Below are 21853 nucleotides of genomic sequence, written 5' to 3' on the forward strand. Positions count from 1 at the left end.
GAATCACTGGTCAAATGATTCAAAATTTTCACTGATAGAATACAAGTCAATTAATTTTGAATCATTGAAAATTACATCATTAGCAAATTTTTGTACTAAGTTCAGTAGAAAATTAGAAACTGAACTTGAATATAACTATTTTTGTACACGCTCTTTCTCCAATTGTAACAATTATATAAGTACAACCTTTCATTGGAGTTGAAATTTCGTGTAAAGATCAATTAGAAACGCTGACTAGTTACAAAAAAGTGATTACAAAAGCTTCCTTTTCCTTCGGGAAGCAATACTCTACACAGTAGAGTTGTTAATATTAACAAGTAGTTAATAATAAAGAATTATTTAGAAAGTTTCATGAAATGTCTAAATTTTAAATTTAACAGACTTATATTTCATGTTAGTAGTAAATGGAATATTGTTAACAGATGACAAATTGATAAAAATTAAACTATTGAGAGAAATAATGAATAAAAATAGAATTACCAAGGATCCGATGATTTTAATAATTTTGGAATGGCAAACTAATAAAATTAATTTTATAAAATCTAAGCACCATTCCACTTAAGCATAGATTTTCGCGTCATATAACCAATGAAGTTGGGAAATAATATGAATCCCATTATTAAGAACTAAACACAATGAACATTCTCTTAAAATGAAGGACTAGTACGTTATTATTTCCAATAATAATAAAAATAGAGAGAATTAAATTGATGAAAATCTGTAGAAAAATAACAGCACCACTTTTTACAGGAATGTTCAAATTGTTGAAGAACAAGTTACTTAAAATGATATGAAATTCTTGTTCCTAATGATTGAAACAAAATTTTCATATCTACAACATAGAGTTAGACCACCATTTTATTCGGTGAATTCTTGAAAAAAAAAATGGAAAAACAGAACAAATGAAATTTTCAAATACAACAGAAATATTTGGGGAATTGAATTGGATTGAGAAGATAATATTGAAGAAATTAAAATAATAAAATACATAAGAATTGAGCACAAACACTAAAATAATTTCAAAATAGGATAAATGCAGAAAATTACTTAAGATTTATTTGAATATACTTACTTTCTTTTAAACATAGACGAATTTGAAGTACAATATCTTACATCAGCAAATGTAACTGATAGAAAATTCTGGTTGAACCAGAAGCAGCCTAGGTTGGAAACATTTTTCCATCTCAACAATTGTCATATAAGAAAGTTTCATTATACATTAAAGATTCAGACAAACTTTTATATACATTATGAAGTTTTTATCAATTGATTCTTGATGAATATCCTATAAAATATCAGAATATTTTTGTCTAGAAAATTTTATTGCTGGTTTATTCAACCTTAGGAAATATATAAATTTGTCAAAAGATAAACAAAAAGCTATTCCATTAGTTACAAGTACATATAATCAATTTACATTGATGATATCTTAGTTTCATTTTGGAAGGAGAATAAGTTAATTACAGGAATAAATTATGTCTTTTATAAACTGAGTAAATCAAATTCAAAGATAACTTATGGGTTATTAGAATGAAACAACTTTGCTCTTATTTTATATAAACTGGTTTGATCTTAACTTCAGGGCTGGCTTGAAAGTAATATAATAAATATTTTGTGGTAAAAAAAAAAGAAGGAAAAACAATTTGATTTGTCGAGAAAAGTAGATACTCAAAATGATTAATCGTAAAATTAATTTATATAATTCAGAGGGTACAGATCTGAGAAATACGCATTTTTCCCTGTGTATTTAAAATTTAATAATCAGGTAATGTTTACTTTTAGAAAAATCAGGGACAAATGGTGGACAAGGCAATAACAAATAGATCCATTTTTTTTATTTATCCTTGTTGAGGAATAATTAAATTAGATTGGTCTTAAAGTAAAACAACAAATTAAAGTTCTCAAACATATTTTCATTATCTAAAAACCATACAATCTTGAACCATTTGCAGCCATCTTCTCGCTTCTATTTCCATCCTTCCATTTAGGATATCAATAATTTCGACTTACTTAATTTCACAAACATCAAGAGTAAACGTAATTTTGTACCTCTAAAAAGACAATAATATATATATTTTTTAAATGAAATTTACTTCAATGAAATTGTGTGGTTGGATCAGTGACGTGATCGATGAGTTTCATCTCTCCTATCCCTTTCTCTCTCACGTTCTGAGTCTCTGCTTCTTCCGGTGTCCCTTTCCCTTTCTCTGTACCTTTCTTCGTAATAGCGTGACTTTCCTGGTTCACCGCTAGCCTCCACTACGTCCGAAGGCGATTTATTTCTTGTTCTTGCAACTCTTGCTCTATGAAATTGGAAAATACAACTACTTAGTTATACAAATTTTATACATCGGTTGTTTTGTCAAATTACGTTTAAAATGCAACAATTCAAAACAGGATCGTTAAATTTTTATATCCACTGATTTTTAAGATATCGATGGAAAATATGAGATATAACTGTATAAACTTAGTTTCAACAACCACCATATGGTACAAACATTTTTTTGGTGAAGTTTAGGATACTTTACAACATGCAACTACAAAACAAAAATAAAGTATAGGGTTTTCCAATATGATTTATTTAAAATGGTTATAGTGCCAACAGTGGTAACTATTTTTTGACATTTGTTATGTCATTTGTGTTCAGGAGCATATCCTACTTAAGATGTCTAAAAACATGGTGAATGCACTCGTCAAATTTTGAATGCAATGACATTCGACCAAATTGAAAATATTAGTTTTAGTTCGTGGCGGCGCCGCAATGTCATACTTGTCATTTCGATCTTTTTGATTGGATACATTAATTAAAACCCGACACTGACCAAACAAAAGCGACGTGTAACCGAGTATGATCGTGCAAAGTCGTGAAACAAAACACGAAACGTTTGCTGAGATGAATTCAAATATTTGTAATAGAGAGAGTTTATTGCTATTTCAATTACAAGAATTACTTCCATAGATCATAACTATAATGAAAGATATACATATATAGGTATATAATGGCACAAAACTCGTAAATAATAAATAACAAGAATCTTAATTTGTTGATAGCGCAACCTACAGTTGAAATAATGAAGCTTATCTAATATTCTCAATATTGGCAAAACAAAAGCTAATCAGTTCATACACCTGGTTTTTAGACATCTCAATCCTACTGAACATAAATGACATAATGTCAAAAAATAGTATATGTACTATTTTAATGACAACACCATGGTGTGCCATTATAACCATTCATAAATGTAGACTGATTTTTAATGAATCAATTTAAGAATTTCTAAATGTTGTTTAAGCTTGTATATTTTCAAGATTAAATGCCATAATCTACTGAACACAAATGAAATAAGAAATGTCCAAAAATGTTGACATTAGAGCCATTTTAAATTGTATAATTTTTATTGGAAAACCTTTTAGTAGTTCAACTACCCTTTAGAAATTTTTTTTTGGGAAATAAATGATCTACAATACATCTAGTACTTATTCAAAAATAAATTTTGAATTGTTGTCCCTAAATTATGGATATTTGAAGATATATGCAATAATATTATAATCGTGATCTTTTAGAATTGTAGAACCATTGACAATTCTTTGTATTAGCCAAATAACAAAGAATCAATTATTGTTTATCGCTTTAAATACAGGGCGGGAACTTTTGCCCTACACAACTTCTCCTTTTATATAACAACAGTGTTGAGAGAATACATTTTCAAACTCCACAAGATTCAAAGTGAATGAATGAGTTTAGGAAGTACAGAAAGTTAGTTTCGATAAATAAAAAATTCATTTGATTGGTTCTCAAAAATTGATTTCATAATTAAGTTATGGATCTCTTCAATTCCTTGCTCAACGCCTATGATAATTTTTTACAAGTTAAAATTAACTGTTTATAAATATCAATGTATAAATTTGTTTCAATCAATTGTTGTTTTACAAGTTCAAAAATGAGTTTTCTTATTCAGAAAATTGAAAGTTTTTGACTTAATTTAACTCGCATAAAATGAAATGAGCGGCAAATATACTCATCAATATTTTGGAATTACTGCATAACAATTGTTAATCTAATTAACAATATTCATTATATTATTGTATTACTTGTTCGAAATCTAACAATATTATGAAAATTTCTTATGATGAGTGAACTAAGTAAATGAAATCTGAGAGGTACAGATTTCTTGTTTTTATCGATGTTTGTTTTACAGATTAAAAAATGCGTTTGCTTTTCCAAAAAATAGAAAGTTGTCGACATAAATTAACTCACAAATTAAAATGAGCAGCAATTATATTTATCAGTATTTTTGATTTGCTGTATAAAATTTTTTAATTTATTCAATTATATAATTGTATTATTTGTATGAATTCTAACATTATTTTGCAGATCTCATTTGATGAGTGAACCAAGTACATAAAATCTGAGAGATACAGTTTTATTGGTTAAATGAATTCTTGTTTTATAGATTCAAAAATGCGTTTTTATTTACAGAGAAATGAAAGTTTTTGGAATAAATTCACTCATATAAAATAAAATGAGCAGCAATTATCCTGGTCAGCGTTTTTGATTTAGTTTATAAAGTTTTTCGATTTAATTAATTATATGATTGTATTAAAGGGAATTAGGCCCGCTAAGTCATCTTCACAAGTACGAAAAGAAATAACTAATAATAATAATAAACTTTTTTCGTGGTATTTGTGGAGATGACTTAGAGTCCTTGATTCCCTTTAATATATACTACTCCACTTTGAGTAAGGACTTCTTTCTTTAATATAATTGTATTATTTGTACGAATACTAACAATATTTTGCAAATTTCATATGAAGAGTGAACTGATTACATAAAATCTGAAAGATACAGATTTATTGAAGTAATAAAATTAGCAATTTGTTCATTCAATATCCACTGGTTTTTTTTTAAACATTTCTAGTCAGTATACAGAATTCCACAAAATGAAAAATAATCTATGAGAGAGTATTGCTAGGTTCTTTGTGTTCCAAGAAAATTATCGAAGTTTAAATGATAACAAGGATGAAACGATTATTTTCTTTGACTATTCACAAATAGTTTCTTACACTTGGTCAAAACTGAGAACATTTCGGGATAATATACAGTTCAATAAAAAACGACCAGAATTATGGCGAAACAATTTGTTGAACATCTTATTTTTCAATCTGTAGAAACTTCAAAAGAGAATTGTTGACGAAAATTTCACTGGGACCACAAAAAACTCGGCAATTTCTAATCGAACAAGGCCAACATAATGAAACTTAAAACATGACTGAATATAACGCGCCCATCTCTTAAAACTAGTCTCATTACTGTCCTGTATAGCGATATTCTGCTAGTAATGACTTAGGACACTGTGAATTAAGTTTGTTCTTCTGAATCCAACATTATAAGTCATTCTCGACAAGTCAAGACAAACATGCACAACTTTAACGTCAACCCTTCATTACACCATGCCTTTTTCACGTCTATTTCTGGGCTGAATTTTTCACAGATGTTTGGTATTAGGCATTTTTAAAACTTGTTTCTGGCCTAAATACAGAGCTGCAAACCTTGAGGCTATAGTCCGGGAGCCAGTAACAGATATACATGACCAAGTTCCTCTCAAACGGTAATTAGTAGAATGCATCAGGTAATAGTAATAAAAAGCCTCGTGAACGTCAGCCGCGACTCTGCTGGGGGGGAGAGCGGCGGCAGCCCCCCAAACACGAAGAAAAAAATAAATAAATTCAGTCATTTCCTCCCAACTGAAAATTTGTCAAATTGTAGCTAACCCAATATCTAGACGAAAAAATACAATCAGTTGGCTATAGCATGGTGGATTATACGTCAGCTGATGCCTCAAACATTGAAAAAAAAATTTTCAATGACAGCTCTGACAGCGACTCTGATAATGAATCAGAGAGTGCCACACTCGCGAGAAAAGGACTTTCTCCACATGTTGCACAATAATATTTAGTTACTTCCACTCCCTGATTCAGTATCACAGTCGCTGTCAGAGCTGTCATTGAAAATATAATTTTTTTTTCATGTTTGAGGCACCAGCTGACGTATAATACACTATGCTATAGCCAGCTGATTGTATTTTTTCGTCTAGATATTGGGTTAGCTACAATTTGACAAATTTTCAGTTGGGAGGAAATGACTGAATGTATTTTTTTTTCTTCGTGTTTGGGGGGCTGCCGCCGCTCTCCCTCCCAACCGAGTCGCAGCTGACGTTCACGAGGCTTTTTATTACTATTATCTGATGCATCTCACCAAGTATCCCTCGAGAGTAAATAATCAACCAAATTTGCACCTGGCTCCCGGACTTTTGAGGTTATGTTTAATATTCGAGAGCTTATTATAACATTTTCTAAATTGATACAATTTTGTAACAAGCATGTAACTGAATCATAGAAAACTTAAGGTATTACCGTTACAGACACAATCCTTTCTAATTTGAGTCTTCATGTCAAACAGATAAAAATTGTGTTGGCAGACCTGCATTTTGACATTTCAGGGGGGAAAGTTCAACGTCAAAAATAGACATGCGGATTTCAAGCGCAGACCGTCAGGCTCAGAGGTAATGAGGGGTTGGTAAGCGACAAAGATAACATCGAGGGGTTTTCTTCCAAAAGACAATCAAGACCAAGGGAGTAAAACAGCAAAGCAACTCACCCTTCTTCCGGATCTCTCTCCCTGTATTCCCTCTCCCGGTCCCTATCCCCACGACTCCTGGACCTATCCCGTTCCCTGTCTCTCTCCCTGTAACTCTCGGCATAGTACCTGTCGCGCTCGCGATCCCTGTCACGGTCCCTCTCCCTGCTCCTTTCCCGATACCTAGAGGTGGACCTATCCCTCCTCGGCCTCCGGTGGGATCTGTCCCTAGACCGGGACCTTTCCCTTCTAGCCGAACTGTAACTCTTATCCTCGACTCCCCTGAGAGTGTCCTGTAGGGAACTGATAAGTATCTTACAGCGATCGTCGTTAGCCACCTTCGATTGTTTGATCAGAGAGATTGCAGTCACAAGGGTCTCGATGGCACTCGCGTACTCGCCGGCAGCTGCGTCCGATACGGCCCTGGAAATAAGAGATGGTCAAGGTTAATCAAGCTCATTAGAGAACTGGTCTTTTTATGCAGTTCCCGAGGTACGTTCGCTAGTTTCTTTTAACAGTTCACGAATTAGTTCGAACTTACTACATTTCATTCATTCACAAATTAGTTTGTACTTTGTTATTTGGTGAACTAATTTATACAATGGACTAGTTTAGTGTTGTTGATAATACTATATTTGACACGATAGAATTAAAATATAGAGCAAAACTGATGAATCAGTGAAAAAATTTTGAAAATCCATCAATAAATGACTGAGAAATAGATTATTTAAATTTACGTATTTTAGCGCGGAACGTCTTTGTTCTCAGACTCGTCTGTGACGTCACGCCACTTGCCTGTGATCGCTACACCATAAATTACGTTTAAATACTTAGCCGCGCCAAGGCTCTCGCGCCGTTTGTAGTTGTACAGTGTAGTTTTAACTCGAGTTTTGTTTTTATGTCACCATAATGAAAGAAAGCTTCGTGAAAGGACAAAGTGACAATTTGCCTAAAATAGATATATTCGCAGTGATGGAGTTTTTTTCTTCAAATCCATCTTATGTCAGTGCTGAAATAAAAGGAGTTAAACTTTTCAAGTAAGTATCTACTTTTGAGTTTGCTTCATCATGGTTCAACTTATAAGGATGATTTATTTAAAAAACGTTGCATAAACAGCTTGTAGTTGAGTACTGGTTGTTGAAGTCTATCCATTATCAATGGCAAAACATATTTATGCGAGGAGTGAAAAGTAAAAAGAGAAAAAAGTAATGTTTACTGCCGTATAAAATCCGGTATGAATCAATTCTATCTAAGTGGTCTTGATATTGAAGGGCGTCATATCGTCTTGTATATGTTTTAAAATATGAGGGAGATAGTTCGCAATGTCAGCAGTGTGGTATGTTGTTTTTTGTGTGTGAATTTAAAGATTTCAATATTGTCGGTAAAGGTTCGGAACGATCTAAATAGGTGTCTTTCCTGAGACAACGCGATTTTACACAAAATAATAATAACAAGTGATTATACACCAATGAATTCGTAAGCACTCTGCGAATACCAGCCGCCTCGTGTAAGTGGCTTGACGTCACACACTAGACGCTACTACTATGAAATTATTCTTCCAAGCGCAACTTCAAAGTCCCATAACTTTTTCATTTCTAGAGATATTTCAATGATTCTTCCACATTTTTGTTTCATTTTACTTAATTTTTTAGAATTAATCCTTAACAAAAAACTGAAAACTAGTCCATTGAACCCAATTCCTGTTTCAACCGCCCCTGGCATGGGTACAATTATAACAATTTTATTTTAATTTTCAATTTGATTTCACACGAACTCTAGAAGACAGAGCTCACACCCAGTACCCCCACATTTCTACGCCCTTGAAAAATGTGTGTCAAAGTCAAGAAAACAACCAAACCTACCTGGAAATAGCTGATGAAGAAACCGTCCTATTTCTAGACATGATATCTTCGAATTCCTGCTCGCTGATCGCAGGTATGTCAGGCCTATGATCAGGAGGCGGTCCGCCATACGGAGGCTGGGGCATGCTGGTGGGCGGTCCGTAGTGGGAGGGGCCATGAGGTGGCACGCTGGTAGGGCCCATAGGTGGATGATGGGGTGGCCCTTGAGGCGGTACCTGGGGCGGCATACCAGGGGCATTCTGCATACCAGGATGGGGCATCTGTGGTGGCGGCCCGTTCTGCGGGAAGAAGGCCGGATTGACGTGAGGCGCCGGACCCTGAGGAGGGCCCTGGGGAGCACCTGGAGGTCCACCCATAGGTGGTGGTCCTCGCGGACCCATGTTGGGACCCTGCATGTGAGGAGGACCTTGGTGGGGCGGGAATCCTTGCTGCATTGGTGGTCTGTTCCAGTCGGGACGCATGGGACCCGGCTGTGGACCCTGTTGAGGCATGCCACGTGGTGGCATTTGACCTTGGGGTGGCCCTTGGAACTACAAATGAGAAATGTCAGTCTCAACATCTATATTTTTTTTGTTGAAAGAACAAATGTTTTTTAACCAAGTCGTAAAAGACTATACTCACCATAGGTGGCCTCGGAGGTCCTTGTCCAGGGGGAGGAGCACCAGGTCTCATGTTCGGACCCATATTAGGCGACATATTGTGCGGAGGTCCGTTGAACCGTGGTCCATTCCATTGAGGCTGTGGTTGGAATCGCGGCGGCTGCCCTTGAGGGGGTCCATTGTACCCCGGCGGGGGGCCTTGCATACGTGGGCCTCCTGGGTTCATGGGAGCGCGCATTGGAGCATTCATCGGCATGCGACCACCGAAATTTTGATGAGGACCTGGGGGAAGGTTATTGTTAGAATGGCTGGGATGCTGGGACCTAGGATTGTTATTAGAGGGAGTAGGTCGGGTTTTAGACTGACTTTCAAAGTTACTTAGGGCCATTTTGGTGGGAAGAGTTACAATAGGATTTTGGGAATGGATCTCTTTCTTCGGCAGCTGCTCCATACAGATGCGCATACTTGCTTCCGAACCAAGAGATATAACACAGAATCCTTTTGATTGGCCATTTGCTCTGTGTTCAAAGAATTTCACTTCATTGAAGTCGTTCACCCCTACACTTCGGACTGCATTAGCAATGTCTTGGTCTGTAGTCCACTGTAATCAATAAAGAAAATATAATTGAGTAAAATTGGAAACTGCTAATTTCAAAATTACAATCACAAAAAAAAAACAAAATAAAAAAAAATGGAACAGGGATTTTCTTAATAAATCAGCATTGAAATACTAAATCAAGAGAATTGAGGAAAAGGCAGAAGGTGGTAAAACTTGAAGGTTTTTTATTTATTCCCAACTCTTAAGTAAACGCATACGTAGTTTCCGAATATAATAATAAACTTTATTTGCAGATAATATACAAAACAAAATAACTAAACAATCCAAAATATATAAATATCCTATAATTTTACATGCAAAAATGTACGACAGTGAGACTGTTTATACAGGGTGTGGCGTAATTAATGGATAATCCTGTACTGGCGAATAGGGGAGGTCATGGCCGACCAGAAAAAGTAAAGTTTTGTTCAGTAAAAATATCATAGTTTTCGAGATATCGGACAATTTCATTTTTTTCTAAAAAGTGCAAACATGAGGATTATCCTACTTTTTTTTCTAAATTAAGCAAGATGGTAGGAATTTGGTAGTTTATCTCATAGTACAGCTATCTGAGAGTAAAATAAAAAACAATGCCCAAAGAAATAACAATATTTGTGATCACAGCATTGAAATTAGTGAATAAAGGTGCACTTTTAAAAAAAAAATGAAATTGTCCGATATCTCAAAAACTATGATATTTTTACTGAACATAACTTTACATTTTCTGGTCGGCCATGACCTCCCCTATTCGCCAGTACAGGATTATCCATTAATTACGCCACACCCTTATGTAAGCTCCCAAAAGTTCACCAAGAATAAAAAAAAAGATTCCAGCTCTGAGCATATAGTTGGATACATTGAAAAAAAAAATTCCCTATTGTACACTTAGAGAACTTGAATAGAATTTGAAGAGAAAAAAAAAACCATCGGAGATCAAGCCTGCGCCCACATAGCTTAGGACCTAAACCTAAAGATATCACATGTTTTGGAATTCTTGATTCGTGAACTTTCAAACGTACATGTTCTCAGTGCGATTGCTTACTGCGAGCGCTTTTTGGCATTCATTTTGATTCTTTGACTATCTGAATATATTCATAAGTCATATTTATTCTTCTGAGATAATGTGAGACGAAATAGTACAATTGTTATTAATGGATCTATTGTATTACACACCATCGAGACCCATTTAATGAGTTGAGTGAGAAACAATTCGTTTGAATGTTTCTGGTTATTCTCAAAGAACATGGATGATGACACCTCTGGAAAATGAACCTGTGGAAGGAACTCCAAAATATTTATAGAAAAAAAAAAAAGAGAGAAATCAAAAGCCTGAAAGATATAATGGGGTTCTGAAGGTGTCTACTTCGGAGACGGCAAGTAACATTGTCAATGCTTGTGTAGTGCTCCATAATATTTGCATTGAAAATACAATGTACCGGAACAATGGTAGAAGTGAATATGCAAAGGATAAATCCGGAATTGGCAGCAGGTCGAAGATTGAGATGCATTAATTTATTAGCAATCATCAAGCTGAGTAATTTGAAAATTTGTTAAGCAATTTATCAATATATAATTTTTTTTAGAATCATGAGGATCTCTGCTGTTTTTAGTACTTCGGGCCAGAGCTTCAATCTTATTATTGCGTTGAAAATGTTGGTTAAGAGGACCACTCCTCTTCTGGATAGTTCTTTTACCATTCTTGGAGTTATACCATCAAATCCCTAAGCTTTTTTAGTATTCAGCAATTTGATTTCCGCATATACCTCTTTTGGTGTTAAGAATTTTTGTTTGGTATATCTTATGGTGTGTTGGAAATGCTCTCCTCTATGTTGTCATCTATCATTTGATCGTTAGGAGTATATACATTGGCAAGGTACTCTAAATAAGTTTGCCTTTTCCTTTTCGCTTCTGGCCCATTTAGCAATAGGTAATATTGAGTTTTTGATTGGTGGGATTTGTTCTTTCAGTTTACTCTTGGATTTTATCGGCCTCCATATAGAATAATTAGATCTCTTCAAACCAGTTATGTATTGTTCAAAAGATTTGTCTTGTAGTTCTTTAAGTCTACTCTTGAGGCTATTGCTATGGTAGTTCAGGTTAGTGTTGTCAGTGAGTTGCCATCTGGATTTAGCTTTTTGTTTTGTGGCTATCAACTGCTGTGGTGGGGTACTTTGAATGGCTGCCTGCTTCAAGATATTATCAAAAGATTCTACTGCTTCAACTTCACTCGGTTCCTTTAATCTCATCAACAGATATACTTGCTGATCCAAAAGTCTGTGATACTCGTCCTAAATGGTTCTGCTGTTATGTAGTTTTTGTGAGATTTTTCTGTTGATTGCGTATGAGCTTATTGTTGCTATTATAGGGGAGTGGTCCGAAGACATTGATATATGTGCCTGATATCCCATTTGTAATGAAGAAGTCATGTTTTTGTTGAATACCATTAATTGAATCTCAAATTTGCCACCTTCTTCCTGCCACCCAAGTCCTCTTCCTACACTATTCAAAAACTTGTTTATTCACAGAAATTTTAAGATAAACAAAATACCAAAAATAGATATTAACAGTATTGAAGAATTTATGTTGATTGTTGGTCCTCCATTCTCTCACAAGCTGCCATCTCTGCATGCAACCTATTATTACACTGTTCTCTAATAAACCCTAAACCCTAAATTGTCATCGAATCATAGACTAGACAATTCATGATTCATCGGTTATGACTATAAAACTTAATATTTTCAAATTGAATTTCACTTACCCAAGTTAAATTTCCTACGTATAGTTGATGTCTGCGCCCTACAGTATTCGGCGTTATATTATTACCCTGTGTAGAGTAGGCTGTTCCATTTGTGTCTTCGTTAGTGCTTCCAGATACATTGGCACTTGTTTTATCAGCATTGTTTGTAGTTCCTGATGTGGCCAATACATCATCATAAAGGTCAACGTTATCTGCCCCAAATTCTTCCTAGAAAATATAGGGATGGATGTAATTATCGATAATTCAAAAGGACACTAATATGGATCAAGCGTTTCCGAGTATTATATAAACCTGCTACATTATAGCATTAATTTTGATTTAGGGAAAATATAAAATGATCACAAATGTTAAGCAAAATATTCATTTACCTTTACCTGCACAAATTCTTGATCTATATCGTCTGCATACAAATCGATATCGTTTTCAGCCATTGTTCTAGCCCAAACTCTTGCCGGTCACGATAAATTAATCACTATCACTATCATATAGTCAAATTTTTTTGAGTTATCAATTCCATATACCTAAATTTAAAATAGGTAGCACTTTATTTTATTCTTGATAGTTACTTTATTCAATATTAAATATTCGTAGTCCCACGCTACGCCATTAAATTTGTTATTCTTATTTTCTTATTCTTAACTCAGTAAATCCTTGTGCGCAGCGTTCTGAGCATACCGGAAATGAAGTATGACGTTTTTTCTTTAGCAAGCCATTAAGCGCGGACAGGAAACAGTTAGCATTTCAAGCGCCAAATTTAAAAAGTAGTAGCTCAATTTCGGAATAATTAGAAACATTAGTTTCTAGCGTATTCGACTGGCTGCACCAGTTCGAATTCGAGCTAATTATGTCATTTAACACTAAAAACATTTGAATTAATTCTTACTGGTGCAGCCAGTCGAATACGCTATTAGTAACCATCTTTTTAAATATTTGGGTCAAATTGGACCATACTAGTTAATTTCAATATTTTCTATAATTCAAAACAGTGTCGAGCCATCTAGCCGAAAACTTTTTGTAATTTTGAAAAATAAAAATATGTTGTCATCGGAAGTGTCGGGACTTTTTGCCAGCCCCAGACATGACGTCGAAAGCTGTGAAAAAATGTCCAGAAACCCAACCATTCTACGGCAGTTACCACCATAGATAATTAAATAAGGTTACTACCACAGAACAAATGGAATGAAAACATTGGAAACTCTCGTGACGTGATAAAATGCAAAAATGTTAGTGAAACATCTTTGAAAAACTGCTTTTAGCGATGTCATGCGCCCATGCGGTCGTCATTGGAACTAATAAAATAAAAGGGGAAAATTTGAAATTTTTCTTATTGAAAGGTTGGAAGATCTCCTCGCCACAGTTGAGATTGTTGAGAAGTTCCATCCGTAAAGGATAGGTTTGTTGGTCTATTTCCCACTGGGCAAAATTTTTCGAATAAATATAAGTTTATTAATTTGAGAAATAAAGTCAAATATTTAAAATTGATCTGTGATGTACTTTTTGATGATTCTTCGATAAGTTGATCCTCGAGTTGATCGCTATAACTAAACCTTCAAATAAATAACTTTAGATTTGAAAGCCATATCAAAGATCACAAGAAACAACGACCTTTACTTTGATATATAACATTTGTAGGAAGTAACCTATACATAGAATAATTTACATATTTCAGTAGACATAAATGTCCTGAAATGGTAACTTGTTGAGAAGAAATAGGATTTATGAATATTGCAAAGATTTTTAATGACCAGCATTTTTATTTTAGACATAATTAATCACTCATGTGACTGCCAGGCAATGGTTATCCTTGACCCCTGTAGGTATATTTAACTCTATAAACACTGCTTAAGTTATTTTTAATTCATTATCAATTGATTTACGAAATAATCAGCGGCATTTTGATAATTTGAAGATTTTTTCGCAGTTTCAAGGTTTATTTTGTCTGAAAAGATATTCAGAAACAGGTTTCTGTTTGACTGACTCATTCCAAATTTATTTCCGTTAATTTTTTGTCTCGCACCTTTACGGAAATTGAAACATTAAGGATTTATTACCTCTAGATAGGTAATATTTCATTAAGCTTCAAGGTTATATTCGTTGAAATAGATTATAAAATCTAATTTTTAAGTTCTATAGTTTTTCCAGAAATGAATAGGTACCTACTTCAAAAGAATTTCCAAATTATATTATTTGTTACACATTAAATTTTACAAACAAAACTTCCATTTGTTTTCTTCTCAAAAAGAGGTAGAAAACCGTCATTTCTAATTTTTTCTATCTTGAAGTGAATGGATAAATGTGAAGGCTTCTCAAAAAACCTTATTTTGATATATTTCTCAATTAGACTCAATGTCTTAGAATAAGGAAAAAATAAAATACTTCATGAAAAAAGCACACTTTATTTCAGCTCATATTATTTGATGCAGTTTAAATAAACACAGTTAAGTCTGATCACAAAAATAAATCATCTAACTCTACATTCTGATAAATTGGAACAATACAACAAGGATCCACTAAAAAACAAATCGAATCTTTATTTTATGGAATGTAGAATAACTATATTATTTATATCTTTTTCGATAGAAAACATGTTTATATTGAAAGAACTCAAGAATATATCATTAAAAGTTATTTAATAGTTTCAACATAGAAAATGGGTATGTCCTAGATCGATTTTTCCTTCTAATTCTTCCAAAATTAATTTGACTACATCAATTGAAAAATATGTATCAAAAAATTTTGGATAAATTGGTCTCCCTATATTTCTTATTAGCCTCCTCCCATCTTAAATCTATGAATACGTAGTCTCGACATAACAAGCAATATAGTACTAACAATATTAAACTCCATATAACCTCCTTACAGTCTTTTGTTCATCCAAGTATAAAGCAAGCTACCAAATCACAATCATATTGCAAAAAAGAGGCCCTGTAATCATATCACTATTTCCAAATAAAAACCAAGTAGTGAAATAATATTGTATGTTTACTTTTCAAATTAATCTGAGGGGTTGATTCAACAGGAACAATTTAAATCAAAAATAATACTGATCAATACACAACGAATTGTCTAAACTATCATCTACCTACGTCATGGAAAATTTTTATAAAATATGTTCAGTGTCATCATATTTCAATTATGAGTCATGTAAATATAATCATAATTACTTTTTAATATCATTAAGAAAATATTGTCCCCTCTGATATATCAAAAATATTCGAGTACTAAAAGGTTTAACATTTGCACCTTGAAGACCAAATAAAACTGTTGGCACCCAACCAGTAAACATTGTGCAAGCACGACAATATAAATCAACAAATTTATAGCTATTCTATTAATAAACTACATATCACAGGGCAATGAAAATTGCTGAAAACATACGTAGTCGTTGCTTAGCCATAAATCCATATGTAGGGATTGGAGGTGGAGTTTCAATTTTTGAAAATACTCTTCATGAACTGGTCTTCTCACTGTCACCATCCTTATTTTTCAAAGACTTCTTCAATTTGTCTAACAGTCTGCAGTGAAAGTTGTTCAAACTGGTGCTGGAGTCACTTTTTGGTGGACTGGATGAAGATGATTTAATCGGACTTTGCAGGCTAGCCTCTGAAGTTCTAGAGCTGGCTCTAGAATAGCTATTTTGCTTGGACATATTCGATGAACTCTTATAGTTTTGCGGTGCGGGTGGTTGAAAATCATTACCTGGCGATGTTGATAGACTGGGTCCTTCCGACTTGGTTTCAGATACTTTCCTAGAACGACAGCAACTTTGAGGATTGGAACATTCAGAAACTCTTCTGCCTCTTTTGGAATTGTAAATATCCCAATCGTTTTTAACAACAGGCATCATAAAGGCCATGATTTTTCGATAATTCAATGTTAATATCTCGTTGATGAAATTATATGTTAATTATTTAGGAAGAATAACTGTAAAGGCACAAACAGTCACAAGCAAGAACAGCACGTACACAATCTAAATGTTCAACGAATCAAACGACTGTAAATATGTAATGTCATAATAGAAATCGCGGGTATCTCCCTCTCTGTCGTCCGAACCGCTAATTAAAGGATGGGAAATGGCCGCGATCGCGAATACGTTCTAGAAATAGGTGTGAAAAAGAGAGAAGTCAAACAACGCCGGCGCCAATTTTCAACTTTCAAATATCAATTTGTGTTTGTGTGCCAGAAATAAAATAGAGTAAAACAAAACAATAACATTTTTCGTGGCACTCACATTGCATAGGCTCCTACGCAACATTTAAAAAATAATATTTAATTGAATCATACTTCATTTATGTACACGATAAAACATTATCGCCAACGTGATTATTATTATCGATAACATGCCATTGTATTCGTTTTCAACCGTTGCGAAAATAAATTGGCATATCCTTGAATTCTGCAACAATTATGAAGATTGAGAATTTAATTGAAGTTCAAGTACAAGTTGACTAATATCTTCAAAAAGGAGAGACACACACTGTAAATGTACCGCTAATTAATAAAAAGAAGCCAATTATTATCATATACATAATGAACATTTGCCGAGAAGAAACGAAATCGAGAAAACTTTTTAAACAAAAATTGAATTCTAACAAAAACATATCAAAAAGTTTAAGGATTGAGATAAAAATTTGAATAAGAAGGAAAGGAAACTAACTTTCTTTTAGTAGAATAAAATATCGAGATACCAAACGCAATCCATACTTTTCTAGGGCAATATTTAAATTTTAAGTTGAAAGAATGTTTCGATTTTTTTCGCCCTTTTTATCTATATGTTAGAATAGAACATACATGGAATATATGTATATGGTCTATATTCTGCCATTTTCTTTCGTATTATAAAAAGCTTCCAATCTAATTTCCTCATTTTATTATTCAACAACCAAATATAATAAAACCTCATGAGTCATGTCCGAAGCTTATCGAAAGATTTTCACTAGTGATACATCTTTGATCTTATCGGTTTGGATTCGAATCCCAAAAAGATCATTGATGTTTTGTACACTTCTATCATTGTATAAAGATTGTTTTTTTTATACAAAAATTATTTGAATCTTGGACATGTCCAATAGGCGAGGCCTAGTGTGACCAGATTTAATAGAAATCAACTCTTTCAGTATATTTTTCGCATTTTCATGGAGTTTTTAGCAGGAAGAAATCCTTTGGTAGATTTTAGTAGATTTTGGTAGTTTTAAAAAATATAACCGAGACGGTTGGGAATATGGAAATTCGGATGTCTAGACCCGGACTGTTCCTATGAATCAATTCATTGTTCATTCTCATTGAGGTTCTACGTGTTTCTAGAAGAACGTACCCACTTAAACATAATAAAATCATAAAACTTCTTTGGTGGCTGTCGGCTGAGAATAAATACGAAGAATGATGGAATATCCGAAGGGTGCCTCATTAAAAACATCAGATGGTGTGTAATCTTCCCTTGAAAATATACCATTAGGTATCTCACATTTGGTATTCTATTAAGTGGAAAAAAATATGTCTAACAGGAATTTCATCAACAAATTTGGGTGGCTGCATATTTCAGATTTCGAATGCCAAATGCAAGAGAATATTTCCGGCTATTAACCGCATCAAAACAAAAAATAGAAACAGATTTCTAAATAAAAATATAGCATTATTATAACATGCTAAAGAAGGACTTGAAGAGATACCTAGGTGATTGTTGTCGTTTTCAACCTACAAAAAATATTCTCGATTCGATGGATAGTGAAAATTTATATATGGACGTTAAAGACGATGATTTGACTGCAGATTGATACTGATTTTTCAATAATTTTTTTTTATGTTCAACTGTAGTATTTCATTTCTTTATTCAATGTTATTTTTATCCGAAAGATTTTAGTTTTTATTTCTATTCATATCCTTTTGTTTATTTAAATGTATAAATTTGTTTGTTCATATTTGCTATTTTGATCCTATTTGTTTTTGTTCGGTTTTTTTCCTTTTTTTTTGTCGTTTAAATTTTGAAATAAAATCTTGTTTTATTTTCGAATCTGTACGCATCTGCACTGTTTATCCTAGTCATGAAGTAAAATTTAACCATAAGAGACATTAGAATAAAGTGTATTCTGAATAATGTTGAAATCTAATGCAGCGCCATCTGTGAAATTTTGTCAAAAAATATGTTAGTAGATTTTTAGTAGATTTCTGCGGCAAGTTTAGTAGATTCACCCATAGACCTATAATAACATTATATTATTATTACATATAAAAATTATATTATTATTACATTATATTATTATAGGTCTATGGATTCACCATATATTTCAATCTGATCACGCTGGCGAGGCCATGAAAACACAAAGTGAGAACTGAGAGAAGAAATCTATGACAGGCACGTGCACAGATTACGTATCCGTAATCTGTGGGCACGTGCAAATTTAGGTTAAGAAGGAGCGCTAGTGCCGCTAGTATTCAAAAATACGGCAGTTTTATATTTTTATTTAATCATTTAACACCCAGTTCAATTCAGTTTTAATAGAGTTTAATAATTAAAACAATGGAAGAAAATAACAGAATAAACTTCGTATCTTGCGTAAAATGGATCGAAAAAGGCAAAGCGCGAACTGATCCCTTAAAAGTTAAAATTTCAAAGGAAGAGTTGGTGGAAATGATTAAAACTACTAAGGAACAATTCAGGTATATTATGTGAATACAATATTTTTTCACTGACTTAATTTTAATTCATTTATAGTGCTGCAAGAAATGAAAGAGAAGCTGAAAGTACACAAGACGGCGATGTCGATATGGAAGAGGAAGGTGTGTGTTATCTCGAAAGATAAATTATTTGAGATATATTGAACTTTCGTTCATTTAATTCTGTAGCATTTCAATTTCGGAATCTCTACATCATTATAAATAAGTTACATTGTTGAATAGTTAATAGAGATCATAGTTTATAAGGGTGAGTTCATTATTTGTTTTATTTTCAGGTGATGAAAATGAGGATTCAGAAGTTATGGCCTCACTCACCGAATTATCTACAAATCCTGAAGATTACCTCAGTGATTCTGAAGAATCCGATAAAGAGGATGAAATAATAAAAGAAAATGATAACTTAGTGCTTCTTGGTCGTTATGATGGTGATGCTTGCACATTGGAAGTTCATAGTAAGGAGAAAATACCTTTAATGAAATGACATAATTTAATACATGTTAATTTTCAATTGCAGTTTACAATGAAGAGGAAGCTTCTTTTTACTGTCACCATGATATTGTATTACCAAGCTTTCCAGTTAACTTTGAATGGCTGAATTATGAACCCAACAGCCCCCTAGGAAACTACTGTGCTGTTGCTATGATGGATCCCATCATTGAAATTTATAACTTGGACATAATGAATATAATGGAACCTTCGTATAAGTTGGGACAAAAGGCTAATCGTAAAAGAGGAAGGAGTCAAGTTGGACATAAAAGCCATGTTCTTTCTTTAGCTTGGAACACAACTTACGATCATATTTTGGCGAGTGGTTCTGCAGACAAGAGCATTATTTTGTGGGATTTGGAAAAGAAAACTCCTAGTACCACAATAAATGCTTTTCAAAAGGATGTGCAATGTCTTGAATGGCACAAAGTTGAGACTCAGTCTCTGTTGGCAGGTAAGAATTCAAAATCTTTTGTGTTTTTCCTGTTTAAATACAACAAAATCTATTTATTATCATTTCAGGTGGTTGTGATAGTCAAGTAAAACTTTTCGATTGCAACACTCCAGATAATCATCTAACTTGGAAATTAGATGGAGAGTGTGAAAAATTGACTTGGCATCCACATCAACCTTTTATGTTTATGGCAGGTACCAGCATTGGATCTTTACAATGTTTCGATTGTAGAAAAGGTAAGTTTTTTATTTTTAAATTTTCTTTTTGATTTTAGGAAGAATTTTCTGGGTTTATTTCAGATGAAAATGATCTCTGTCAAAATTGAAATAAATTGACAGGCAGAAGTATCAACCCCTTGGGTCAAAAATTAGAAGAAATATCTAGAGATTATTAATGCGGGGTTTAGAAATGCTTGAAATTATTAGTTCGCAAACTTATTCTTTTTATTGCATTTTTAGGTCAGTTATGGTCATTATCAGCACATGAAAAAGAGCTCAGTGGTATTTTCATCAGTGGAGAATGTCCCGGTTTGCTGGTAACAGCATCACATGATGGCATGGTTAAAACTTGGGACTGTGACGGAACTAATGTTCCGGAATTGGTTAACGTTAAGGACTTCAACATGGGATTAATCCTTTCGTTGGAAGGATCTCCAAATAACCCATTTGTTATCGCAGCTGGCGGTGATAGAAGAGAAAATAATTTTATAGTTTATGACATGAGGAATATTGACGAAGGTGAGAAATATACATATGTACTTTTCAATACTTGAATAACTACACAAAAGTTTGTACAACATAACTAATTTCTTTTTAATTACTTTTTTGATGCAGTTAAAGACAGGTTCGAGAAAAGAGAGGTGAAAAAACAGGAAACTTCCACAACATGAGCAATTAGATGAAGTCGTTAAAGTACAATTAGTATGACATACTAATAGGGGTGAAACTGTGATTTCTACCATTGTCAACACTGACTGAGTGTTGGATGGAAGACATGATTATATCTTTTGATTCTGAATAAAGTTATTAAATTTTAAATTGAAATTTTTTATTATCTCCTTCTGACCAATGAGGTTCGTAAGTGGTGAGTTGAAAATTTGAATATGTCACTTTAAAATTTTTTTGAATCTTCTTAAAGTACTCACTATTTTTTATGAACACATAAAAAGTGGATATTTTCGATTTGCATAAATATTTCTTGGTAAAGTAGCAACCAAAAAAGAAAAATTCAAAGGCCACCAAAACGCAATTTTATACCACATGACGTCAGTGACGTCACTTGGAAGTAAAAAACAATCAAGAACCATATACCAAAGCGTTTGTTCCCATTGTTGATTCCACCATTTTTTGTGGGTGATATACCTACTTATTATTATTTAAAACTATTTCATTGTAAAGATTATTTTGATCCATTATATTCTTCAAGCAATTCATTTGAGGTTAGGATTCAATCTCTCTCAATTTCGATGATATTTCTACTGAGAAAATGAATAATTATACTGGCATACTCTATTGTAGAAATTTGTAGTAAAACACTTAATGCAGATAACACCTACATTTACTTCAAATTGACGTCATTGCAAGTTTGCTCAATCCATTTAGATTATCTTCACGGAAAATAGATCTGAATTTTTCTAGTTTTGGTCGAAGTTAAACATATTTCTGATTCCTATAAAAAGAATGAAACCTTTTTAAATTCGAAATTGAAAATACTGATGTGGAAATAGAATTATTTCCACTTTTTAATTACATAAGTTACAATTGTGGCACTGCACAAACTGCAGA

At 33.2% G+C, this 21853-nt stretch overlaps 3 protein-coding genes across 4 annotated transcripts; 1 reads left to right on the top strand and 2 right to left on the bottom strand.

The window, feature by feature from the left end:
- Positions 1-1034: 1034 nt before the first annotated feature.
- LOC123685160 (cleavage and polyadenylation specificity factor subunit 6) lies at positions 1035-13116 on the bottom strand. Of its 2 annotated transcripts, none has more exons than XM_045624778.1 (6): positions 12823-13116; positions 12455-12661; positions 9121-9699; positions 8500-9029; positions 6659-7060; positions 1035-2303 (listed from the first exon to the last, which is right to left on the bottom strand). In XM_045624778.1, the coding sequence occupies exons 1-6, from the start codon at positions 12883-12885 to the stop codon at positions 2117-2119; spliced, it is 1968 nt and encodes a 655-aa protein (XP_045480734.1). In that variant the 5' UTR covers positions 12886-13116; the 3' UTR covers positions 1035-2116. The 2 variants fall into 2 exon arrangements, with proteins under 2 accessions (XP_045480734.1, XP_045480735.1); XM_045624779.1 differs by having other exon boundaries at positions 12829-13105.
- A 1718-nt stretch (positions 13117-14834) lies between these two features.
- On the bottom strand, positions 14835-16691 carry LOC123684206. Its single transcript, XM_045623375.1, has one exon. The coding sequence runs from the start codon at positions 16308-16310 to the stop codon at positions 15903-15905; it is 408 nt and encodes a 135-aa protein (XP_045479331.1). The 5' UTR covers positions 16311-16691; the 3' UTR covers positions 14835-15902.
- A 2128-nt stretch (positions 16692-18819) lies between these two features.
- On the top strand, positions 18820-21106 carry LOC123684204 (periodic tryptophan protein 1 homolog). Its single transcript, XM_045623374.1, has 7 exons — positions 18820-19111; positions 19167-19231; positions 19405-19581; positions 19644-20069; positions 20138-20305; positions 20528-20806; positions 20903-21106. Exons 1-7 carry the CDS (start codon positions 18972-18974, stop codon positions 20956-20958), a joined length of 1311 nt encoding a protein of 436 aa, XP_045479330.1. The 5' UTR covers positions 18820-18971; the 3' UTR covers positions 20959-21106.
- The last annotated feature ends 747 nt before the right edge of the window (positions 21107-21853 follow it).

This window comes from Harmonia axyridis, chromosome 7, assembly GCF_914767665.1.
Source record: "Harmonia axyridis chromosome 7, icHarAxyr1.1, whole genome shotgun sequence".
In the NCBI taxonomy this organism is placed as follows: Eukaryota; Metazoa; Arthropoda; class Insecta; order Coleoptera; family Coccinellidae; genus Harmonia; species Harmonia axyridis.

Bases quoted from the DNA above. Each gene is read 5' to 3' on its own strand.
- LOC123685160 (XM_045624778.1), bottom strand. From the start codon at position 12,885: ATGGCTGAAAACGATATCGATTTGTATGCAGACGATATAGATCAAGAA. The intron at 9,700-12,454 runs GTAAGTGAAATT...TATTGATTACAG, and splicing joins ACGTAGGAAATTTAACTTGG to TGGACTACAGACCAAGACAT. The intron at 2,304-6,658 runs GTGAGTTGCTTT...CCAATTTCATAG, and splicing joins GAGAGAGATCCGGAAGAAGG to AGCAAGAGTTGCAAGAACAA.
- LOC123684206 (XM_045623375.1), bottom strand. From the start codon at position 16,310: ATGGCCTTTATGATGCCTGTTGTTAAAAACGATTGGGATATTTACAAT.
- LOC123684204 (XM_045623374.1), top strand. From the start codon at position 18,972: ATGGAAGAAAATAACAGAATAAACTTCGTATCTTGCGTAAAATGGATC. The intron at 19,112-19,166 runs GTATATTATGTG...ATTCATTTATAG, and splicing joins ACTACTAAGGAACAATTCAG to TGCTGCAAGAAATGAAAGAG. The intron at 20,070-20,137 runs GTAAGAATTCAA...TTATCATTTCAG, and splicing joins GACTCAGTCTCTGTTGGCAG to GTGGTTGTGATAGTCAAGTA.